At 37.9% G+C, this 21,632-nt stretch overlaps 3 protein-coding genes across 3 annotated transcripts; 1 reads left to right on the top strand and 2 right to left on the bottom strand.

The window, feature by feature from the left end:
• The first annotated feature begins 4,958 nt into the window (after positions 1-4,958).
• Positions 4,959-10,685, top strand: LOC101295183 (histone acetyltransferase GCN5-like). The gene is made up of 13 exons (XM_004289842.1): positions 4,959-5,537; positions 5,632-5,696; positions 5,823-5,903; positions 5,999-6,070; positions 6,833-7,001; positions 7,193-7,236; positions 7,578-7,677; positions 7,832-7,900; positions 8,090-8,144; positions 8,875-8,987; positions 9,879-9,972; positions 10,301-10,442; positions 10,523-10,685. Exons 1-13 carry the CDS (start codon positions 4,959-4,961, stop codon positions 10,584-10,586), a joined length of 1,647 nt encoding a protein of 548 aa, XP_004289890.1. The 3' UTR covers positions 10,587-10,685.
• Positions 10,686-10,860: 175 nt separating this feature from the next.
• On the bottom strand, positions 10,861-13,072 carry LOC101297199 (light-inducible protein CPRF2-like). The gene is made up of 6 exons (XM_004289848.1): positions 12,673-13,072; positions 12,481-12,577; positions 12,209-12,392; positions 11,732-11,807; positions 11,491-11,616; positions 10,861-11,393 (listed from the first exon to the last, which is right to left on the bottom strand). Exons 1-6 carry the CDS (start codon positions 13,048-13,050, stop codon positions 10,977-10,979), a joined length of 1,278 nt encoding a protein of 425 aa, XP_004289896.1. The 5' UTR covers positions 13,051-13,072; the 3' UTR covers positions 10,861-10,976.
• Positions 13,073-13,667: 595 nt separating this feature from the next.
• On the bottom strand, positions 13,668-17,248 carry LOC101298079 (tryptophan synthase alpha chain, chloroplastic-like). The gene is made up of 9 exons (XM_004289851.1): positions 17,015-17,248; positions 16,372-16,518; positions 16,206-16,271; positions 15,620-15,728; positions 15,110-15,186; positions 14,911-14,988; positions 14,512-14,589; positions 14,048-14,107; positions 13,668-13,976 (listed from the first exon to the last, which is right to left on the bottom strand). Exons 1-9 carry the CDS (start codon positions 17,204-17,206, stop codon positions 13,842-13,844), a joined length of 942 nt encoding a protein of 313 aa, XP_004289899.1. The 5' UTR covers positions 17,207-17,248; the 3' UTR covers positions 13,668-13,841.
• Positions 17,249-21,632: the final 4,384 nt, after the last annotated feature.

A 21,632-nucleotide genomic window follows, 5' to 3' on the forward strand; every position in this document is an offset into this window, starting at 1 on the left:
GGTAACCGTCGCCCATGATTCGCACAATTGTAACTTCCTCCTCGGGTGGTCCAAGAACTACCCACCTCTCCCATTTGATGAATGAAAAATGAAAAAGAAGAAGAGAAGGAAGAGATTTTTTTTTTTATGAAGGAAGAGATATGATAGGTAAAGAGTGTGAAATGTGAAGAAGAGTAGTAAGGTATTTATAGAAAAAATTTGTTGATTTTTTTTTTTAAATTTCAGTTTTGTCTGCATAATGGAATAAATCCGTTGGGATGGATTTGGAGCCATCAGATCTCAATCCTACAGCCCTTAACATTTGCCCGTTATTCTTTATGAATTTGTTTTTTTCTGTTCAAAAAATGTCGTTGGTACTTAATTTGGTCCGTCAGATCTTGATCTGAACGACCCAAATTAAAGACCCGTTGGGGAAAAGCTGACTGCCCATGTGCATGATTTCTTCCTCCATGTGCAAGTTGGTGTCAGTGGGCCCGTTCATAAATCAGTCCAGAGTGAGACCTGGGTTGAGAATTAACCCAGACCACAATCCAGCTTAGTAGGTCCCCCGTGGGGCCAGCAATCAACCCAGATCAGTTTCTCTCCGCTGGAAGCTGTTTTTTACGCACTCCTGGTCCAACCCTTCCGATTAGTCTTCTGCTGCATCTGCTCTAAAGATCGTACTCCTCGGAGGAAATGCCGCAAGACCCGCAAGTACAACGTTGTGTACTACTGTATCAACTAAGTACTGGCAAGCACAAGCTGCTATGCCCCAAATCTAAATAAGGCCTTACTTGGCCAGAACTCTTTTCAAGAACCTTATTAAATAAAATCTTTGTTAGCTATATATGTTTCGTCTGTGTTTGTTTTGTGTGGGAATAAATATAGCTATCTTTGTCCTTGTTGGAGGGTGATAGCCAGTGGCTTCAATGTCGATTGGGACGATTGGCAAAATGCCTATATATGTCCACGGAGTTGTAACAACAATATTTCACTATAATGCCTATGTACCTGCTAAAGAGATGCTTAATTTTGTTAAGTGTAGCACCCTTGATCGAAGGAAACACCCCTTGGTTTTAAATGACGCGCAAACTTACTCTTTTGTTTTTTTCGAGTTTACCGGCTAATATTCAAATTTTAAAATAAACCTAGAACGAAAAATCAACATGAGCTGAATCTTTCTATTTTCACAACAAATCAAAGGCGATCAGAGCTAGTACAAACTGTACAATCCTCTTGAGGAAAAAAAATGGTGGAGATATCGTGCATGAGGTACGCGAATTTATTATATTTATTTTAAGTGCATGCATTCGTATCTTTATTTGTGCATGGTTAAGTTAACAAGCTAAAAGTATGGTCTTCGTGTATAGCAACAAATCAAGTGATCGAGTTGTGTGATCGAGAGTGTGAATAGCTATATCTTAGGGTACAAGAGGTATCAGATATGATTAAACTACGAATCTTGTACATGTATAAATCTCTCATTAGCTAAGATAAGAACTTGGAAACTCTTCAAGTTCGTAGGTAAGAATTTTGGTCGAATCTCATGAAATTTTATGTCTTTACGGGCTTATTCACATGTTTATTTTTATCATTTCATCTCTTGTTTTAGTACGTAATTTCATAGTGGAGATTAATTTCCTAACAATTACCCCAAAATTTTAAAGACATAGTGCTAGCTAACAGCCAACTAAATATTCCAGCTTACATGGAGAGTGATTAGCCGTTACATTTCTGCTGCTCATACACGTTTTAAGTATTGCAGGGTGTGGATTTCCTATATACATACCATAAACACATATACCACCTCATTTGCCTAAATCCAGATCTGACTCGATCTGAACGCCTGAAAGCTCATTTTGTTTAGAGTTGTCATTTGAAGAACAAATCAACATGTTGAGAACAAATCAACATGAGTAACAGTACTGCTAATCCTGAAGAACTTGTGAACACGAAAGGTATAATCTTCATCAGACACCAAGCTATCTGAACGATATCTATCTATTACATATCAATGAAAATATACTTTTTGCCAAAGAAACATACTGTATCAATCAATTGAATGAAATTAGTACGTCCTGGGTCACCAATCATATCACCATATATTTTGCTTAAATATTGATTCTGTTGGTATGAACTTTGGTTGGCATTCCTATATGACTATATCAAAACTATAATACGTGCTAAGTGGTTAAGGCTATTACTTATGACATCTTTGATAATAGATCACATGATTCTGTGTCATTATTAATTGAGAAATTGTTTCATAATCATATCAAGCTAATATATTGCAGAAGATGTGAATCCTAAGTCTTTAGGATTTTCATGTTGATTATATGATTAATTGATATTTAGTTGAAAGGAAAGAATCCTATTTTGATTAGGTTCTATGATGTTTGGTTTATCATATCGTATTAATGCAGGGCAATAAGATCTTATGTCATTGATCTTAATTGTGATATGCATACATGCATATACATGTGTTCTTAATATAACTCTTCCATATGCTTGATTGTTAGATATTATAATTGGAATGAGTTATTTGCAGGTGATGTTTCCGTGGGACTAATTGAGTCCTAACTTGGTTAGGATCACAATATGTGATATGATTGTGGAATCAAATAAAGGAAAGAAGATCTATTTTGAATAGGTCTCCTATGCTAGCCGTGTGAAGGAAAGAAAGAAATCCTATTTTATATAGGATATTCTTTTTTGGTTTAAATAGCTAAATATCTTGTTATTATTACAAGGTTTTTAACTCTGATGTAAATTCCTTCTTGAGACAGGGATTAGGGTTGCTGGCGTGAGGTTCTTGTTGCTGTATAAAAGGGACGTATGACAAATGAAAGGGGTTGGTCTCTGCACGCTTGGCGTCTAAGAGAAAATTGTTTTTATTCCGCTGCTCATCTAAATATACAAGTTCAAATGTTCCTTGTTGAGTTGGACTTGTTGTAGTTGTGATTGTGATTCTCTTGTGTGTTGAGAGAAGTTCATTGAAGAAGCAAGGAGAAGACGTTCTGCCTAGAGATAGGGATTTGTAATAGTATAGGGTTTACAAAGTGGTTCTAAGACTCTACACAAATTCATCTAGTTGAGTTCGTTTTCTGAGCTTGTGCTCCGCTGTGATTTTTCCTCTATTTTGAGGTTTTTACACAGCGTCAAAAATCTGGTATTCTGTGTTAATTTTCTGTCAGTTCTTCGAGGATTGAAACGGTCTCTGCATCACGTTTCAGTACCTTCAGATTCTAAGTATCTTTTATCGATCTCACCTGTGAAAATATGCAGAAACTGCTCATGATCAGCAACAGGCCAAGTCGGCAAAGAAGCAAGTGAGGCTTAACTCTTAAGTCCTATTAAATTAATAATTGAAGCTTAATTTAAAGGCCATGTTTGTATTAATTTAGTTTGTCTATGCAATTTCCCTTTTTCTCTTAAATAGTAGTACTGCTGGGATTTCATTTCAATTAATTTGTTTGTGTAGGTTGTGCTGAACAATAGATCACAACTGAAGAATCTATGTGAGGCATATAAATTGAAGCAACCTGTTTATGAGTGCTGTAAAGAGGAAGGGCCGTCTCACCTGAGGATGTAAATTCATCATATCAACAAATTTACCGGTGTTTTTGTTAGCTAGCTGCTAGCAGATAGCTAGTGAACTAACCAATATCATATATCTAATTGATTAAACCTCTCAGGTTCACCTTCAAGGCTTCAAGGTCGATATGGAGACAAAAAAGGAACCCTCAGAGCCAAACACAGAAGTGGAATGCTTTAGTGCACCGCATTCGACAAAGAAAGCTGCAGCAGAGCACGCCGCAGAAGGAGCATTGTGGTACTTGGGCAAGCTTGGTTATTATTAGTTCAGATAGGGGTGAAATAAGCTATATACTGGAACTTCGCGCGGCGCTGATCTTTCGTATGATTTCTTTCAGTTCTGCTATTGAGATGCATTAGAATAATTTGTGATTAACCGGTTTGGATCAAGTATTCTCATTCGATCTTCTTTCTGGAAAGATATTGAGATAAAGTAAAGTAATTAAGAATGTTCTGTTATTTGAGTTGTTGAAAACAAAAGATGAAGAAGTGAAGTTGGTAAGTGAATTGAACCCGTCATATTTTCTGTGACTACTATTTTCTTTAATTTGTAACATCAACTGATATTTAAAGCTAATTTCAAAATCCAAATACATGTGTGATGCCAACGGACATGGCGGGGATGGGTTTTCCTCAATATTGTTACTTAATCCGAAAAATTTATTGTCTCCATCTTCGCACATTATGCTTATTTTTAAGGATGTGGAAGTTTCCATCAATGGAGTTCCGCATTTTATTGTTCTTAATGTGATTTAAATATTCATCGACATATTTCTAGTCATTGTATTAATTGCACTCAATTATATTGTACTACATGTCTACAACTCTACATTACACTAAACTATCAATAAAGACGTATTGTTTTTCCGACGTTTAAAAAACCTTTTGCTCTTCCACTTTTTTTTTTAAAGAGAAACCATAACTAACTTATATCTTTGGTGACGACAATGCTTTGTATCACCCCGCCCTAAATATCCATACCCGACCTTAGGAGGAATCTCTGTACGTCAACGGCCTATGCCTTTGCTTCTGAAAGCATCAAAATGACAATGGGGAATGGAGGAACCAGGAGGACATCTCAACTTTCTCCTCCCCCTCCCCCTGATTTATTTGAAGATAGAAAACTTGGCGAGAGGAATATCTAAGTGGCTCTTCTTCATCCCAAAAATAAAAAAGAAAAGAAATGGTTGCTGGTTATGGATATTGGGCCAACCGGGTTCGCGGGGCGGGTCATTAATACGGGCGGGTTCAAACCTCTTTAGGGTCCATCTGCTGCGCACTTGCTTCCCTTTCTTCATCTTCCATGGTCTCTCTCTGTTCGAACTGATTACGACCCTAAACTCTTTGACTCGGTCCCGAGTCAACTCACCCGGCCCGAGTTAACAATGGACACGCACTCTTCTCACCTCGCCGTGTCCAACCGTTCCCGGAGCTCACAGTCCCCTTCGCCGTCCCACTCGGCCTCCGCCTCCGCCACCTCCTCCATCCACAAGCGCAAGCTCGCGTCTGAGGACCACGCGCCTCCCTTCCCTCCCTCCTCCTTCTCCGCAGACACTCGCGACGGCGCCCTCACCTCCAACGACGACCTCGAGAGCATCTCCGCCCGCTGCGGCGGCGCCGACTCCGACTCCGACGATGAGTCCGAGGCCCTGGGCGACGACGACGAGGACTTCGACCACGACTCCTCCATGCGAAACTTCACCGCGGCGCGCCTCGACAACAGCGGCGGTTCCGCCGCGGCCTCGGCGCGCAATTCGAAGCTCAAGACGGAGAATTTGACCGTTAAGATTGAGAATTCGGATGGTGGAGTTAAGGACGGCGGCGGGAATGCCGGGACCGGCGCGGTGGGGCCTACTTCGTCGGTGCCGGGAATAATGGTGAAGGAGGACGCAACTAAAATATTCACAGAGAATATACAAACCAGTGGAGCTTATAGCGCTAGAGAAGAGCTATTGAAAAGAGAGGTACACATTGTGTTTATGTGAAATTGAGCATTATGGATTAGTGTGTAATTTGCTTGTTATATGAAGTTGTATTGTTGTATGTGACCAATTTTAGGAGGAAGCGGGGAGGCTCAAGTTTGCAACGCTTTCGAATGATGGTGTAGATGAGCATATGATCTGGTATTTGTCTCCGATCAACTTTGGTTAATAACATGGAACGGAATCAGTGGAAGCTAGAGCTAGTTTTTATGTGAATTATGTGCTGGTTTGGAGTTTAATCTATGCCTATACTTTTGGTTATCTCAGGTTGGTAGGATTGAAGAACATATTTGCCAGGCAACTACCAAACATGCCCAAGGAGTACATTGTTCGACTGGTTATGGATAGGTAATGCGACTAGCTCAATAGCTCATGCTATCTATCTGTAGTTGATTTTAATATATCCTCTAAATTTGTTTCTGGTCTTCACATTCGGATGACAGGAGCCATAAGTCGGTTATGGTTATCAGACGTAATCATGTTGTTGGTGGCATAACTTATCGACCATATGTCAGGTAAAGTTTATACCTTTTTCTCCATCTACACATCCTTACACACAACTTTAAGGTTCTAATATTTGCACTGTATACTCGAATGAAATCTCAATCTATATAAGAAGGACTACTAGATCAATTTTGTAAAATCATTCACTACATTTCCGGGTTTTATTCTGTTGTCAGAACTACCACTGTATTGTTATTTCATAATCCCATTTTCATTTTGGCACCCTTAAGCAATCTCTTTAGTATCTTTCTTCCTTGAATTGTCTGTAGCATTTTAAAACTCTTTTCACTGTCTGTGCCTCTGAAACTTCCAGAAACTCTTTGATCATATCTGTTGATCTATTATTAGATACTTAAATACTTAGCAGTTTAGTTGGGGTTCATATGCCTGAAGAGCTTGAACATGTAATGATTAGGCACTTCGAAGTTGGTTCACCCCCATGTAGTGAACTTTGCCAAACTCTGTCTATTCATTGTTGTTCCTGTAAAACTTCCAGGAACTTTTAGTAATATCTATGATAAGATAGTGGTACTATACAGTCGGTGCTGGTAGTCTTAGAGACCCAAGAGATTGCACATGTAATAAATCATCAAGCCATTGTGCAGTATTAACAAATGTTCTTTTAATCTTTGATCTATCGTAGCTTCTGTATCTTTGTATATGAAAGGGGAATAAAGTTATGGTAATTTAGATAATTCATGCATTACTGTTATTGTTTCATCTACGAGCTACCACAGTCCCCCATTTTCCAACACTCTGCTTTTGGATTACAGCCAAAGGTTCGGAGAGATAGCTTTTTGCGCAATCACAGCTGATGAACAAGTAAAAGGTTATGGCACCAGACTTATGAATCACTTAAAACAGCATGCACGGGATGTTGATGGGCTAACCCATTTCCTGACATATGCTGACAATAATGCTGTTGGCTATTTTATTAAACAGGTCTCTTTATCTATTCTTGAATCTTCTTGAAGGATTTATACTGATTGCTTCAGCATAAACTAATAGTGGCAAAACTATATGTGCTTTAGAAATTTTGGGTCTGAAGTCTCAGCTTTTGAAGTACTTTATTCGAATCTCTTTCTTTTTGTGCTCCTTATTGATGGACTGAAATCTTATTCATTTACTTGCAGGGTTTTACGAAAGAGATCTACTTGGAGAAGGACAGATGGCATGGGTATGTTATATGCATCACCTTAATTGTATGAAGACTATCATATTCTGTTTTCAGATTTAGGAGTTTGTGCCTAACCTGTCACTGATAAAACGAATAAAGAAACTTGTTTTGGTGTCAATTTGGCGAAGGGACCTAGCATTGGTACAACTGCTGCTTTATTTTCTGTACATTTAGTTACCATTTTTAAGTCAAATGTATCCCAAGAAAAATAGGAAATATAAGATAAAAAATGAGTGTGTGAGCTACTTGTCCTTCATTAGTAATGTGTTTCTAGATGATTATATGTTACTGCGTCGGAGAATCTTTTTATATCAATGTCCACATTTTTTTATGGTTTGCAGCTATATAAAGGATTATGATGGAGGAATCCTAATGGAATGCAAAATAGACCCAAAACTTCCATATACTGATTTATCAACTATGATTCGTCGTCAAAGGCAGGTAATAATCAATTTGTTTGCTTATAGAGATGTTTATAATCAATGTTTAAATGTGTTTCCATCTTAAAGTAGTGATGGTGGATACCAAAGCATGTATACTGCACCAACATGGATTTACTCTAACCTGGACTTCTGCATGTTTTATCATATTGTAGGCAATTGATGAAAAGATAAGAGAGCTCTCAAATTGTCATATTGTTTATCCTGGCATTGATTTCCAAAAGGTATATCCTGAAACTTATCTATACCTATGTTAATCGATTGCAACAGTTTTTCATATATGAACAAGTAACCGGTTGAGTATTGAACATGCTACTGACCGCTACTGAGAATCTGCTGCATGGCACTTTTTTGCTGTGCCTTTCTTTGTTTCTTGAAACTTTATTTCTGAACTTGAATTTATATATATTCAGAAAGAAGCTGGTATTCCTAAAAAGCTCATCAAGGTCGAGGACATCCCTGGCTTAAGTAAGTAATTTTGCTTAACAAAGCATTCCATTATGTACTTCTTGGATCAGTAGGTCTGTAGGTGTATCTCTTTTGATTCTTTTCCAAAACAACCTTTAGACTGATTTTCAGGTTTGAATGCAGCCTTAAATGTTGAACTTCAAAATAATTATCTTTATTTATTTTTTATGTATGTCTAGACTAGTTGAAAGTTAAATATTTACAATCATAACGATTTGTTTGAAAACAAGAAAATTTTGTTTTACTATTACAGTTTAAAGTACTTAATAGTATTGTATAAACTAGGCTACTGGACATATTTTAGGAGTCTAACATATTACAATTTCAGGAGTCTAACATATTACACCAACTATGAGGTTTGGGCTTTTTTACATTAGTGTAAGTAAGCATTGGAATGAAGTTGGGACTAGATGCACAGTATGTACCACCTGAAAGTTAGCTTCTAATAAGCAAGAGTACTTTTAACTATCTTATAAAGTAGGATGCAGAACACTTGAAACTTGTAGATTGCAGAACACTTGAAATTGTAGAAGACTTGGAACTTAGACTAGTCATATAGGACTTTGGTGGAGTATAGATATGCTACCTACAGTCAATCACGAGAGAAGCACTAATATCATGAAAGTATCTTTGTTTATACCCTAAGGAACTCATCAACTGAGATGCTAGTTTAGTTTGTGTTTGTGATGCTGGAGTGCTAATTTGAAGTTTATGATCATTCTGATAATAGGGGAGGCCGGGTGGACCCCTGATCAATGGGGCCATTCACGTTTTGGAGCATTGACAGCTTCCACAGAGAATGCCAAAAAGCATTTGACTGCTTTCATGCGTGCACTTCTAAAGGTCATTTTTTTAGTTCTTCTTTCTTAAGTTCAAATTTGATTTTATCTCAATCTTATTAGATAATTCCATTTGACCTAGTATATTTTGCAACCCATATCAAGCTATGAATACACTGCTGGAACCTAAGGAATAATGGGAAGCTGGACTTTCAAAAGAAATTTGCATCTGTGTGTCTCTCTTTTTTTTACCTGCATGGATGTTGCAAAGCTTTTCTCACCTGCATGCCTCTTAAGTTAATATATTATTCAAATCATTTGTTGACTTTTCCTTAAATTAAATAGAATTAAATTCAGTTTACCCCACTGTGGTTTAGAGGTGAATTCATGTTAGTCCTTAAACTTTCAATTTCATCAGATTACCCCCCGAGCTCTTGTTTTTCTGTCTGCCGTCTCCTATTACTCATGCTCCGTCCAATTGGCTCCGTCCAATTGGGACGTTGAAATTTGATGACGTGTGATGACATTTTGGGGGTTGAGAAGCTAAATTATCAGAAAAACAAGAGCTCGGGGGGTAATCTGATGAAATTGAAAGTTTAGGGACTAACATGAATTCACCTCTAAACCACAATGGGGTAAACTAAATTTAATTCAATTAAATAAGAAATGTATACCCTTTACAAAAAAGAATGTATACAAAGATGTCATATTAAGCTATCATCTTAGTGTCCCCTAAAGGAACCAGGGGTAGGATATGACATAATGCATAACAGGCTTTGAGGTTTCTTGATAGTTTTCCCCTTAATGAATACAAAGAAAGGTATTTAGAATTATTGTAATTACTTCACACGTATTTCTGTGAGTTCAAAATCTATGTAGATGAACATGACAATTTTTTGTTTTCTTATTGTCAACACTTCGTAGATTCTGACCAAATAACATTTTATTTAAGCAGTCTATGCATGACCATGTTGATGCGTGGCCATTCAAGGAACCAGTCGATGCACGTGATGTTCCTGATTATTATGACATTATCAAAGATCCTATGGGTAAGGATTTTATTTTTGTTTCAATCTATGCGACAGAATGGTTTTTATATCATGGCCACCAACTTTAGTTTGGTCCTGTATGGAATTGTTCCAAAGTGTTTTCATTGGAACATGTAACGTTCCATTTGACTCTGATGATGTGGTTTGGGTTGTGGGCTTGTGGCATAGTTTGGCTTTTACATTTTGAGTTAAAAGCTTTCACAGACTTAATTCATTCGAAAAACCATGGTAAGGGGATAGATTTTTAGTCCTAGTTTTGTTTAGCATAATTAATTAAATTTTGCATTATTTCTCAACTTTGTGTTGTCGGATATTCAATATGATGCAGATCTAAAGACAATGTCAAAGAGGGTAGAGTCAGAGCAGTATTATGTAACATTTGAGATGTTTGTTGCGGATGCCAAGAGGATGTTCGCAAATGCATGCACTTATAATTCTCCTGATACTATTTATTACAAGTGTGCAAGAAGGCATGGTGTTTGTATCCCTTGTCATTTTGATCGTTATCTATCATGAATTATAATTTCAATCGAGTTATCTCTTCTTGCAGGCTGGCATCTCACTTTGAAAGCAAAGTGCAATCAGGTCTCCAAGCTGGTGCCAAAATACAGTAGTCAATTTAATGAACATAGTACCATTCGTATCATTATTTTCAGTTCATGTAATAATGTTTTCTTGTTTCTTTCAAATGTAAGACTTTTAAGACCATTAAGAAAAAAGAAATCTTTTTCCGAAGTCCTCTATCGTGAACAGAATCATCATTGTGAATGAATTGTGTAAGCTTACAACGTGCGCATCCCAATACCTCCGCGATCAGATGGGTTCAACTAGTTGCTTTGGAAGGTTTACTTCCGCAGTACTGGAGGTCTCAATCCCAAATAGGAAAGTAGAAATTCAAATTCATTAATAAAGTACTCCCATGTTTTAAACATCCAATCAAGCTTTTTATCCCCAGCAGTAAAATCAGGAGGGATAAAAAAGGCACTACAATACTACATTCAGTTCTACTTATTCTTGGGTACTTGATGGGGAATCTGAGGGTTCCAACCCGGCAATGCTTCACACGGATTTGCTCCTGGCAGGAGTTGCTGCTGGTGCATGTGATCTATGCTAGCTGTGTGCTGAACTGAAGGTACTTCAGTTGTGTTGCTGCCCCTCTGTTGGTTTCCAACCAGAGGAATTGAGTGGTTTCCAGGGAAGGTGGTATCTAATCTCTGATGATGTGGTGGAGTGTTGATATTAGGAGCCACTGGATGAAAGAGATGATTGGAGGTTGGTTGCATCGGCACAGAAGAATTGGCGGATGCATCCATTGGATTGCCTATTGATGCCATGCTTGCTCTAGGTACTACATTAGACATGGCTAGAAGAAGTGGGTTGATCCCTGTCTTCCTCTTAACCGATTCTTCTGCCATTTTCACCTGATATTTTCAGAGAATGTAAGAGTGTTAACCAGTATGAAAAATAAAAATCAACAATATATTGACCAGGGAAAAGCAGGCACACAAGTATATGTACCTTTGCTCTTAATGTCTCAATATTGGCTTCTAATATTCGTCTGTCAACAACTGAATTATCATATTTGTGATTCACGTCAGTGAGTTGCTTTAAGAGTGCAGAGTTTTCAACTCTTAGTTGGCCAGCCTATATGAAACCAAACATACAACTCCATAATGGTCTCTACTAACAATAACTACTATTGGAAAGATGAAGAAGAGAGCATGATTTTACTATTACAAATCAAAACAAGGAGCAGCACCTGGGTCTCAAGATCAGTCATTTGTGCTTGTTTTCTTCTTCTAGAGCGTCTAGCTGACTCTCGATTCGACAGCATCCTGAGCACCATCAACATGTCAATTGATAAAGGGCTATGTTTTTATATTTACCAAATATGGTATTAACTCGCTTATGGGGAGAGTAGTATCTGTTGAATTCCTGATATCAGAGTTGACAATTTTTACAACAAACCTGTTGTCAAACAAATTCATCAGGGGGAAATTCATGTAACAGACACCATTCCCTCATTCCAAATCTACTCATTTTGCTTCAAAACAAAACTGATTCCCAAGTGAGGCACATGTTTGACCACCATCCAGGCATTCAATTTGTTTTGTCCGTAACATTCAAGCACACCTAAACAACCCTAAACACCAAGTCTTACTACTTACTAACCAAAGACAGGTGTACATGACATAATACAACTAAAACGACATAAAAACAAAATGAAGTGACTCACCTCCTTGCGCGCTTCACATCAGCAGGATCCATATTCTCAGTAATTTCAATGTCCCCTTCCAGGTCATCATCATCCGAGTCATCTTTCGATGATCCACTAGTTGTTTGAGCTTTCTTCTGAATAGCAGGTAATGCTGGAATGCCAAGCGGGCTAGTATCAGCCTCACTTTGCGGCAAACCAGCACCTAGCACATTCCAAATTAAAATGATTTAGACACTAACATTACTCATTTTCTGAAAGTATTAAGCATAAACCAATATCAAAATCAACACCTTTCTTATGAAGCCCAGTGGTCAATTGCGAAGGCTGTGGCGCTACAGATTGAGTCTGCGCTACATTATCAGAATCCACAGGCTTCAAAGACGAAGCCTGCAATCACATTCATTACACAAATTTCAGAAAATTAAAGAACTAAAAATAAAATTTTCAAAATTGAAAAAAAAGAAATGGAAAATTATAATTACCCGAGTGAGGGCGACTGCAGCACACGCGAGATTGAGCTTGCTCTTGAGCAGCTCGCGGTACTGATCCGAGTTAATCTGCGCCGTGGACGGCGGATCCGACGGCGGCGGAGGCGGACAATTGAGATGCTGCTGCTGAAGACGATCGGGCTTCTTGATCTCGACGACCTCCTCATCGACCTCCTCGCGCTTCGACGTCGAGGAGTGGGCGGAGGCGGCGGGCGGCGGTGGAGGTGGCGGCGGAGGAGGGGAGACGACTTCCTCGAGAAACTGCTCGAAGGCCCACTCGGAGGCGCTCCGATTCATGGGGAGAGACGGCGAGGAGGCCCAGAAGGTGTCGGAGATGTCGGAGATTTCGTCGGCCGGAAAAGCCGAATGCATAGTCGGCGGCTTTCTCGTTTTCCGGGATGTGATCGCGTGGTCTTTGTGTTTGAGAGAGAAAAGAGCCCACCAACTATGATTCTCCCAATTTTAATGTATCGGACTTCGGACAAGTAGAGCCGGATCAGGTGCTTTGCGCAACACGGTAATAGCTGGACTTTGTCATCTGGTACCGTTAATTGAGGTCACTGGACACGTGTTGGTTTCTGATTGAAGAAGATTGGCGGAGTTGTGTGGTACGGAGTGTAGGTTAGGGTACCCGAGAGGTAGTGACGGCGGAATAGAGGACAAATATGATATATGAAAGCGAGGACCGACACGTGCGGACTGATTAACTCTGAGTTCAGTTCAGTGTAACAGTATTAACTATTAACAGTGGTAGTTTTCCTTTATTACTTGGCCGTTGATTTGATGGAAGTTGTTCTGTAGCTTTTTGGCGCGCAAATGACCGACTTGACGGTTACTGGAAGCTGAACTGTTTTGTACCTTCGTTGTTGTGGGAAGGCTGTTTGCTTGGTTCTTTTTAGTTCTTGTTCCTGCTGTGAGATTAAGAAAAGATGAAGAATCATATAACTGAATTAACTTTTGTTTTGATAGGCTGATGGTAAATAAAATAGTAGATGTGAAAATGGGATCTTCATTCAACATTGCAACAAAGGTCTGTGTAAAAATTACAACTGCAGGGTTTTCGCCTACATTGAGCGCACTTGCTCCGAGTAGGAGAACTTCTGGATTACATAGGATTCAGCTGTGGTTTCGAACAGAAAGGAAAAAAAATACAAGAAATGTGATTAAAGGAGTGCAGATTTCAACGACTTGGTGAAGATTTCTAGTTCCTTCAGTCCTTCCTCGGGAGTGTTGGCATCACCCAAGATCTTTACGATTGCACTACCAACAATTACACCATCAGCTCCCCACCCCGCTACCTGTAAAGCATTCATGATTCATTATTGGTATAAGCAACCTAAACCATTATGTAGATTGAGGCATTACTAACCTGTTTCGCTTGTTCAGGCTTAGAAATGCCAAAACCAACTGCTACCGGCTTTGATGTAGCCTGCCACATAAAAGACAAGCATATTAGTCGAAAAAAAAAACTATATCAACTGCTAATGTTATTTCGGCCAGCTGCTCAAATAATCCAGTCCCAGTGCTCAATTGCATCCTAAATGTTTCTCTTATACACAGAACTGTTAATTTTTTAAATGACCTTAAAAAAGATTATTTATATCAATTCTTGCGCAATTGCACTAAGCACCAAATAAAATCAAGCTCTTGCTCAGCAAACAAGTATTTGATATCTTTCTTCTTTTTTTTCATGCAAATAGTCAAATGCCATTCCATCAAACAACATGGTAGTCATTAGGTCATGTTCTAGAGAACTGAAAAAATCATTGAATTCTCTACCAACATATATTTCTATGAAATCCTACACCATTAAAAGCAACTGAGAAAACAAACCTCTTTAATTTCCCTTAAAAGAGCAGGAACTCGTTCATTCACAGATGCCCGTGCCCCCGTAACTCCAATTGAGCTCACCTACAATTCAAAATGATGCATATGCTTAGCAATGAGATATTGAAATCCATATATACATGAGATAATCTTGATAAATAAAAGATATAGGTTCATGGAGCAACCTCAAGAAGAAAAAAACAGTGAACTTTGCAAAACCTACATTCAGTAATTACTTCCATGATATCAAGTATAGCTACTGCACAATAGCTTCACTTTCTATGCACAACAGGTTCTTAAGTCTACTTAGAGCATATTAACAAGTATATATGTGATATATCATGATTTATGAGAAAAGGCCAAGATTTCAAAATAAATTAAAGGACATAAGGATAGGAGTCTTACCAGGTACAAAAAGCCTTCGGAGGCTTCTGCAATAGCCTTCATTCGCTCCATTGGAGTGGTGGGAGTAGTTAGTAAAACCTATAAATCATAAAGCATATCTAAAGTATTAGAATCACATCCAAAAGTGAGGATAAAATCATCTAACGTACTGTTCACAAATTCGAAGAGAATGTAAAGGAAAATGTATTGAGAAACGAACCAATTCAATATTATTTTTCAAGGCTTCCTTTCTCAAAATGACCGTCTCTTCCAACGGGACATCTGGAACCACAAGTCCTACAAACGGATATGGAATCAGTAATCTAGTCAAATTTCTTATGATGAACATCTATATGTAAAAAGGTTTGTGCTAAGGAAATTATAATGTGCAATCTCAATGACACGCAAATGAGTAATTAGAAACCACCAGCACCTTGCAACTTCTTATTGTAAGCTGATAGAATAAATTTTCTGGCCCGAGAAACATAATGAACAGCCTTGGGAAAGTAGCAATAAAAAGTTGGTGGTAATTATAACAATATGTGTATTTACATTAGCAGGTGCTAGTACAATCAGGGAAGACACACATCATTAGGTGTAACATCCTAAATAACATGTACAAATGAACTCAGTAACAACTAATTTACATATAATGACCAATAGTTAAAGAAGTTTCTGAATATTATTATATTGAAGATTTCATAAGATTCATAACCATTGTTATACGTACCATGTACACCTACGTCTTGAATGGTGGACATAAACTCTCCAACACCACGCTTCATAATAGGATTGTAGTATGTAAAAAGAGCAATCGGGCAAGACAGTTTAGGAATCACCTGATCAACACATTCACCAATATGTACATAATAAGATTATTTTAATTGAGAGAGAGAGAGAGAGTTGACTCAGTAAATGAAGTTGTTATACTTTATATGCTGGCCACTTCACAATGTATGTATATCATGCTTCACTTAAGGAAGAAGTACATAAGAAAGTATGAGTCAGGTTCCTGCTATTGATATGATAACAATTCTTATTTGTGCATCAGATAGAGATATGAAGTATGGAAATATGAGAATAAATTAGATGCTTGGATCCATATTTCATAGGTTGCAGCAACCACAGCATATTTCATTTTTAGTCACAGTAATAGTTATGTTCAGCATGTTTTCACTTGTAAACAAATATGATATTACTACAGCAGCATAAGTTTCTCATATGCAAATTTCAGTAATAATATTACAAGAAATTGGTCATTTATTCTAGCAGCAAGTTAACAACTATCAGACAATACAAGATTGCATGGGAGATACCTCCTTCAACATTGCCAAGATTGCATTCAAATTAGTCCCTCTTGCCAAGGCACGAGTGGCCGCGGCCTACAAAATGCCACAAGAGGTTAAAACTTAAAAGGAGAGGAACCAGTTGAACATCAATTGTCAAAGAGAATACAGAATGACAAGATACTAGACTATCAACCTGAATAACAGGCCCATCTGCTAACGGATCCGAGTACGGCACGCCTAGTTCAATTATGTCCGATCCACATGAATCCAGCACCTTCAATGCCTCTGCAGTGACTGATAGATCAGGATCACCAGCAGTAATGTAAGGGATTAATGCAACCTGCACAGAAGCACGTCTCTGAGCAAAACAACATAATTCTCATAAATAAACAATCCCATCTAAAATCAACCACAAATCCTGATCCTCAAACAAAATTCATCTGTTAAACCTAACTGCTCCGATATTTAACTGATAAAAATAGTGCACAACAAGTAAAATTTGCTCAAAACTGTTCAAATCATATCTTCTGACCAACTAATCTACTAAACTACTACAACTCTGAACCCTTGATTTTACCATAATTTACTTCAATCAAAGGTCTGAGCAATCACAACCCTCTTCCCCAAACCCAACTATGCAATAAACCCAATACAGAAGACAGCAGGGAAATGTCAAAACAATATGTGCATTTGCCTATTGATTGAGACCAAATGAAAGCCATGAACTTGGTGGGTCTGCAAATTTCTCAACAGCGCTTCAAATATCCAAGTAGTAATGGCACAGCAAAATCACCAAAAGATAAAATCTTTACAAATACAATCCGTAAATTGTATACCTTGCCTTGCTCCTTGAGTTTGATGAATGTTTTGGCCAGGCCAACGGTGGTGTTGGCGGTGGTCAGAGAAGCCATTGGAGTCAATTTCTTGAACGAAAGGGAGGATTTTTGAGCCGGGGACCGGAAAAGCAATGGGGTTTGAGGGTTCTTCAGGTGAAGAAAACCAGTCGCCGATTTAAGAGAAGAAGCCATTAATAAGTTGAGTATAAACAAATGCGAGGCTTTTGTAGGGTTCTCACTGGTCCTCTCCTGGGTTTTAGTACAGTAGTCCTCCAAGTCCAGGTCAGCTTAATACTCCTTATCTTACCGTTTACATTCCGGGATAACTTTTTCTTATTTGGTCAGTAATTCTTAGGGGTGGGCGATTTGCACCCGTTACCGACCCGAACAGCACCGGAAAAAACAATTTGGTAACCACACCGAACTAAAACAGTGTCGTTTTATGGTCATACCGCACCGAACCGTATAAAAGCGGGTTGGTTGCGGTTTTAGGTTATAATTCAACCGATTTAAACCAAACTGCACCAAATTACCCTTTTTTTTCCTTTTTTCCCATCAATGGATTTGGTTTGTAATATTCAAGTTTGTAGTTTGCAAGTTGTTGTGTTTGTATGATAGTTGATATATGTTGATTTATTAAGTGATCAAATATGATGTTTTTGTTAGTTAATTGATATTTGGATGACATTTGTAGACTTGTATAGACTCTAATTGCATTCAACATTTGTTCATGCCTTATAGAAATTGTTAGGCAAACATTTGGACATCCCTTACTTGTTGAAATAAATAAATCGGTCCACACCGAAACCGACTAGCACCGCACCAAAAAATTGTGTAACCGAATTATTCTAAAACCGAAAAAACGGTTTGGTTACGGTTTGAAATATTCTAAAACCGAAAAAAACAGTTCGGTTACGGTTTAAGCCTCAAACCGATCTGAACCGAACCGCGCCCAACTCTAGTAATTCTGATTTGGATTTTGTGGTAACTTTCTTTTCATTCTTGTAAATCAATATAAGGTAATGTTTATCAATTATTTGTGTCTTTACATAACGGGTCATCTTTTTTCCTAAGTGCGGGTTAAATAAGGGTGTGTACCTATGTTTTTAGAGAAAAAAAAATTTTCATTAAATATTTCAAAAAATAAAAACATATATGTCCAGTATCATTTGGACTAATGACATAAGTCACTCCTTGTAAATGCGAGGTCGTGAATTCGACTCACAATAGACTGGGAAATAGATGTAAATAAGCGATTCGAGTCAAATAGAGGATCTTGATATCTCAAATAAGCGATTTGAGTCGCCAATGATCTTGATATCTTAAAACGGTTTCTGAATGTTGTACCGTTAAAGATGGTCCCGTTGATGCTAAAAGGTTTAACTTCAAGTCTATTGTGATTGAAGGAGATTCTCTTTTAACGATCAACTGCGTTAATAATGCATGTGAAGTCCATTGGCGTCTCAAATCCCATATTTGAGATGTCCTTCATGTTGCTAGTGAGTTTGATAATATCAACTTTGTTCATGCTTTCCGAGAAGCCAACTTCTTAGCGGATGCTCTTTCAAATCTTGGGTACGGCCTCCATTCTTCGAAGACCTGGCTAGGGGTCTTTCATTCTCAAGCTGCGTAGGCTTTACATTTAAATATGATAAATATTAGCTGACCTAAAGCACCTCATTGTAATTTTATTATTTTTTTTAAAAAAAATTTCAAACAGTCCATTAAGGAACTAAATGACAAGGCGAGAATCACCGACAACAACAAGGAATCTAACGTTAGCATTCTTCGCAGCTAGAATGCTAGCCCTTGAGGGTTGTACACTCGGCAATGGGTGTTAGCCGAAAAGTCATCCTCAAGTATAAGGGGTACAAATAATAGTATTGGATTTAAAAAAAGTTGTCAAACCCACGAGGATTGAATTCCTTTCACTAGCTAGGGTGTTAACCTTTAGAAAGCTAGAATATGCAAATATACAATCACAAACCTAAATACACAAGGAAATCTAAGCTTTGGTGCGTATGTGCAAGATGGACTAATGATTTGATTTTGGGTTTTTGAAGTTGTGAACTAAACTAAACAAAATGCTCAAATGTAAACTAAATTACTCTAAACTAAACTAGTGGTCTAATAAATGGTGTTAGGATTCGAATTGTTTACCACTAACACCTCTTGCAAATATTGATGCAAATTAATATGAATGATGCTAAGCTAATCAACTAATGTCTCTCTTTGCATCCCTCTCATGTATGACAAGGGACATGCTCCTTTTGTGGTATCAAGCAACCCTTCTCGGGTGTAGTACTTAACTACTTAAGTTATGCAATTCAATCCGGTTAGGCATCTAATGCATTATCCTAAGTGTATAAAGTTTGGAGATGAAGAAACTATGCAAACCAACTAAGCTTATCTTTAAGCGATTGTAATTCACAACCTCTACATGCACACCTACTGTGCTTTCATACTTTAACATTCAAATATTACCAAGCTCTAAACATTAACATGTCATGGCAAACACACATACTCAAAGTGGTAAAGTCTAAGCATATGCATTCAACTCTTGAACTAGTATGTACGAATGTTAACTAAATTGCATTACATCATGTAATAGCATCAATCCATACAAGATTGGTTAGGGTTTTCAACCACCCTAACAAAGTACTACTCACTCATAATTACATAAACAAACTCCATAATCAAATTAAACATAAAAATAGATCTAGAGTTTAAGGGAGAGAGTTGGCTTAGTGGTGTTTTGATTGATCCCCAAGCTCACGTCTTAGTGGTGGTGGTGATGGTGATGGTGGTGATTCCATCTCCTTCTTGCTCTTGAAGATTTGATGATAAAAGGTAATGAAGCTTGATCTATGCTTTGGGTGAATAGGTGGAGTGGATGAAGAAAATGATAGAGAAAAGAGAGTGGAGAAATGGTGTAGTAGTGGTGGTGTTAATGGAGGTTTGGGATTAGAGATGGTGGTGGTGATGGAGTAGATTGGGGGAGGAAGAGGAAGAAGATGAGTTTGGATTTTGGGAGGAGGAGATGGAGGTTTAGTGGTAGAGATGGAGGAAAAGAGAAAAGGGTGAATGAGTGGATGATGGGTGTTGTGTATGTAACTTTGATTATATAGATAGAGATAGATGAGTGAAAAGTGGGAGAGAGAAGAGAAGAGTGTGAAATGGTGAAAAGCTCACAAAAGTCAAGAGAAAATATAGGGAAATGATGACATAGATTAGAGTAGGCAATGATGATGTTTAAAGCATGATGATGTCTATTATCCAAGCAATAATATGATGGAAGTAAAGATGTTACTCCACCTTCTTTGTCATCCTTGCTCCTCCTTCATGGTGACCGGAAAAGCCATGGCACCACCAAAAGTGGTGGTGAGCTGCCGTTTGTGGTGATTCGTCGGAATTCAGGATTTTATGCTTCGCTCCACATTGAACCGCAATTCTTCTTAACTCCGATTCTTCATATTAATACCAAAAATTAATGTTTCTTTCACTCTTGCATTTTACCTAGATAAATGATTTAGTGAAAATTAAACTGAACTCAAAAACAAGTTAAAGTCAAAATTTAAGGGAATACAAATATGTGTAAATTATGGTCTAACAATGGGAACATTTGAACCATGCAGTTTTCTGCTAACTCCAACAAGCTAGTATAGGGGAACCAGTTTCCAATTTGTATGATTGATCGATAAACATATAGTTGAGAATTAGAAAAGGAAAATATATTTGCTTGTTTTACAATGACTTTGATATCGTCATATTTTTCCCATGTTACTTATGCTAAGCACGCAGAGCTCTTAGCTCTGATATTGGGAGTAGAGCGTGCTTTGTCCTATCAGTTGGTAGCTTTGGTTGTGGAAATTGATTGCTTGGAGTTGGTACAAGCTGTGACAGGTCAATCACTTGATTTAGAGTTGGGTTTTCTTATTTCGGAACTCAAACATCCTTTGCCACAGTTAGTTATGTCAGACGTGAGGTCAATAAGGTGTCACAATCTCTTACCAGGGACGCCAAAGTAGCGTTGTATTCTAATGATGTTTTAATGTTATTCCTCCGTTTGTGGAGGTGTTACTCTCTCATGATTGTAATGATTCTTAATCAATGAAGTTCTTCATTCCCAAAAAATATATATATGCCTAGTCATAATCAACTCAGCTTGGATCTGCTCTAATCGTTATATAAACATGAAGCGACTTCACCGATGAAAAGTTGACAAGACAACTACTAGTAGACACCAAATTTCTCTTCAAGCCGCTAAGACTCGCCCTCACGTGATGTGACAAGGCAGCCCAACACAAGCTCATGAAGACCGGCCAATCCAACATTAAGGGATAAGTGAAGTTCAACCACTTCCTAAGCTATAAATGACATCCCACTACCCTAAACAGTTGCATAAAACAGAAAACCACATTTCAACAGATTTAAATAAATAAGGACATAAGCCTAGACCCAAAGTTCATAGTACCATGCCATGTCAGCAATTTTTTACGCAAAATACCCAAAAAACTAATTTTTCTGAAATATCTATAAAACTACCACTAACTCAACCAAAAATATCTTCTCTCTCTTTCTTTGATCTATCATATTTCAAATTCTCTCTCTCTCTCTC

This window comes from Fragaria vesca, linkage group LG2 (genome assembly GCF_000184155.1).
Source record: "Fragaria vesca subsp. vesca linkage group LG2, FraVesHawaii_1.0, whole genome shotgun sequence".
NCBI lineage: Eukaryota > Viridiplantae > Streptophyta > Magnoliopsida > Rosales > Rosaceae > Fragaria > Fragaria vesca.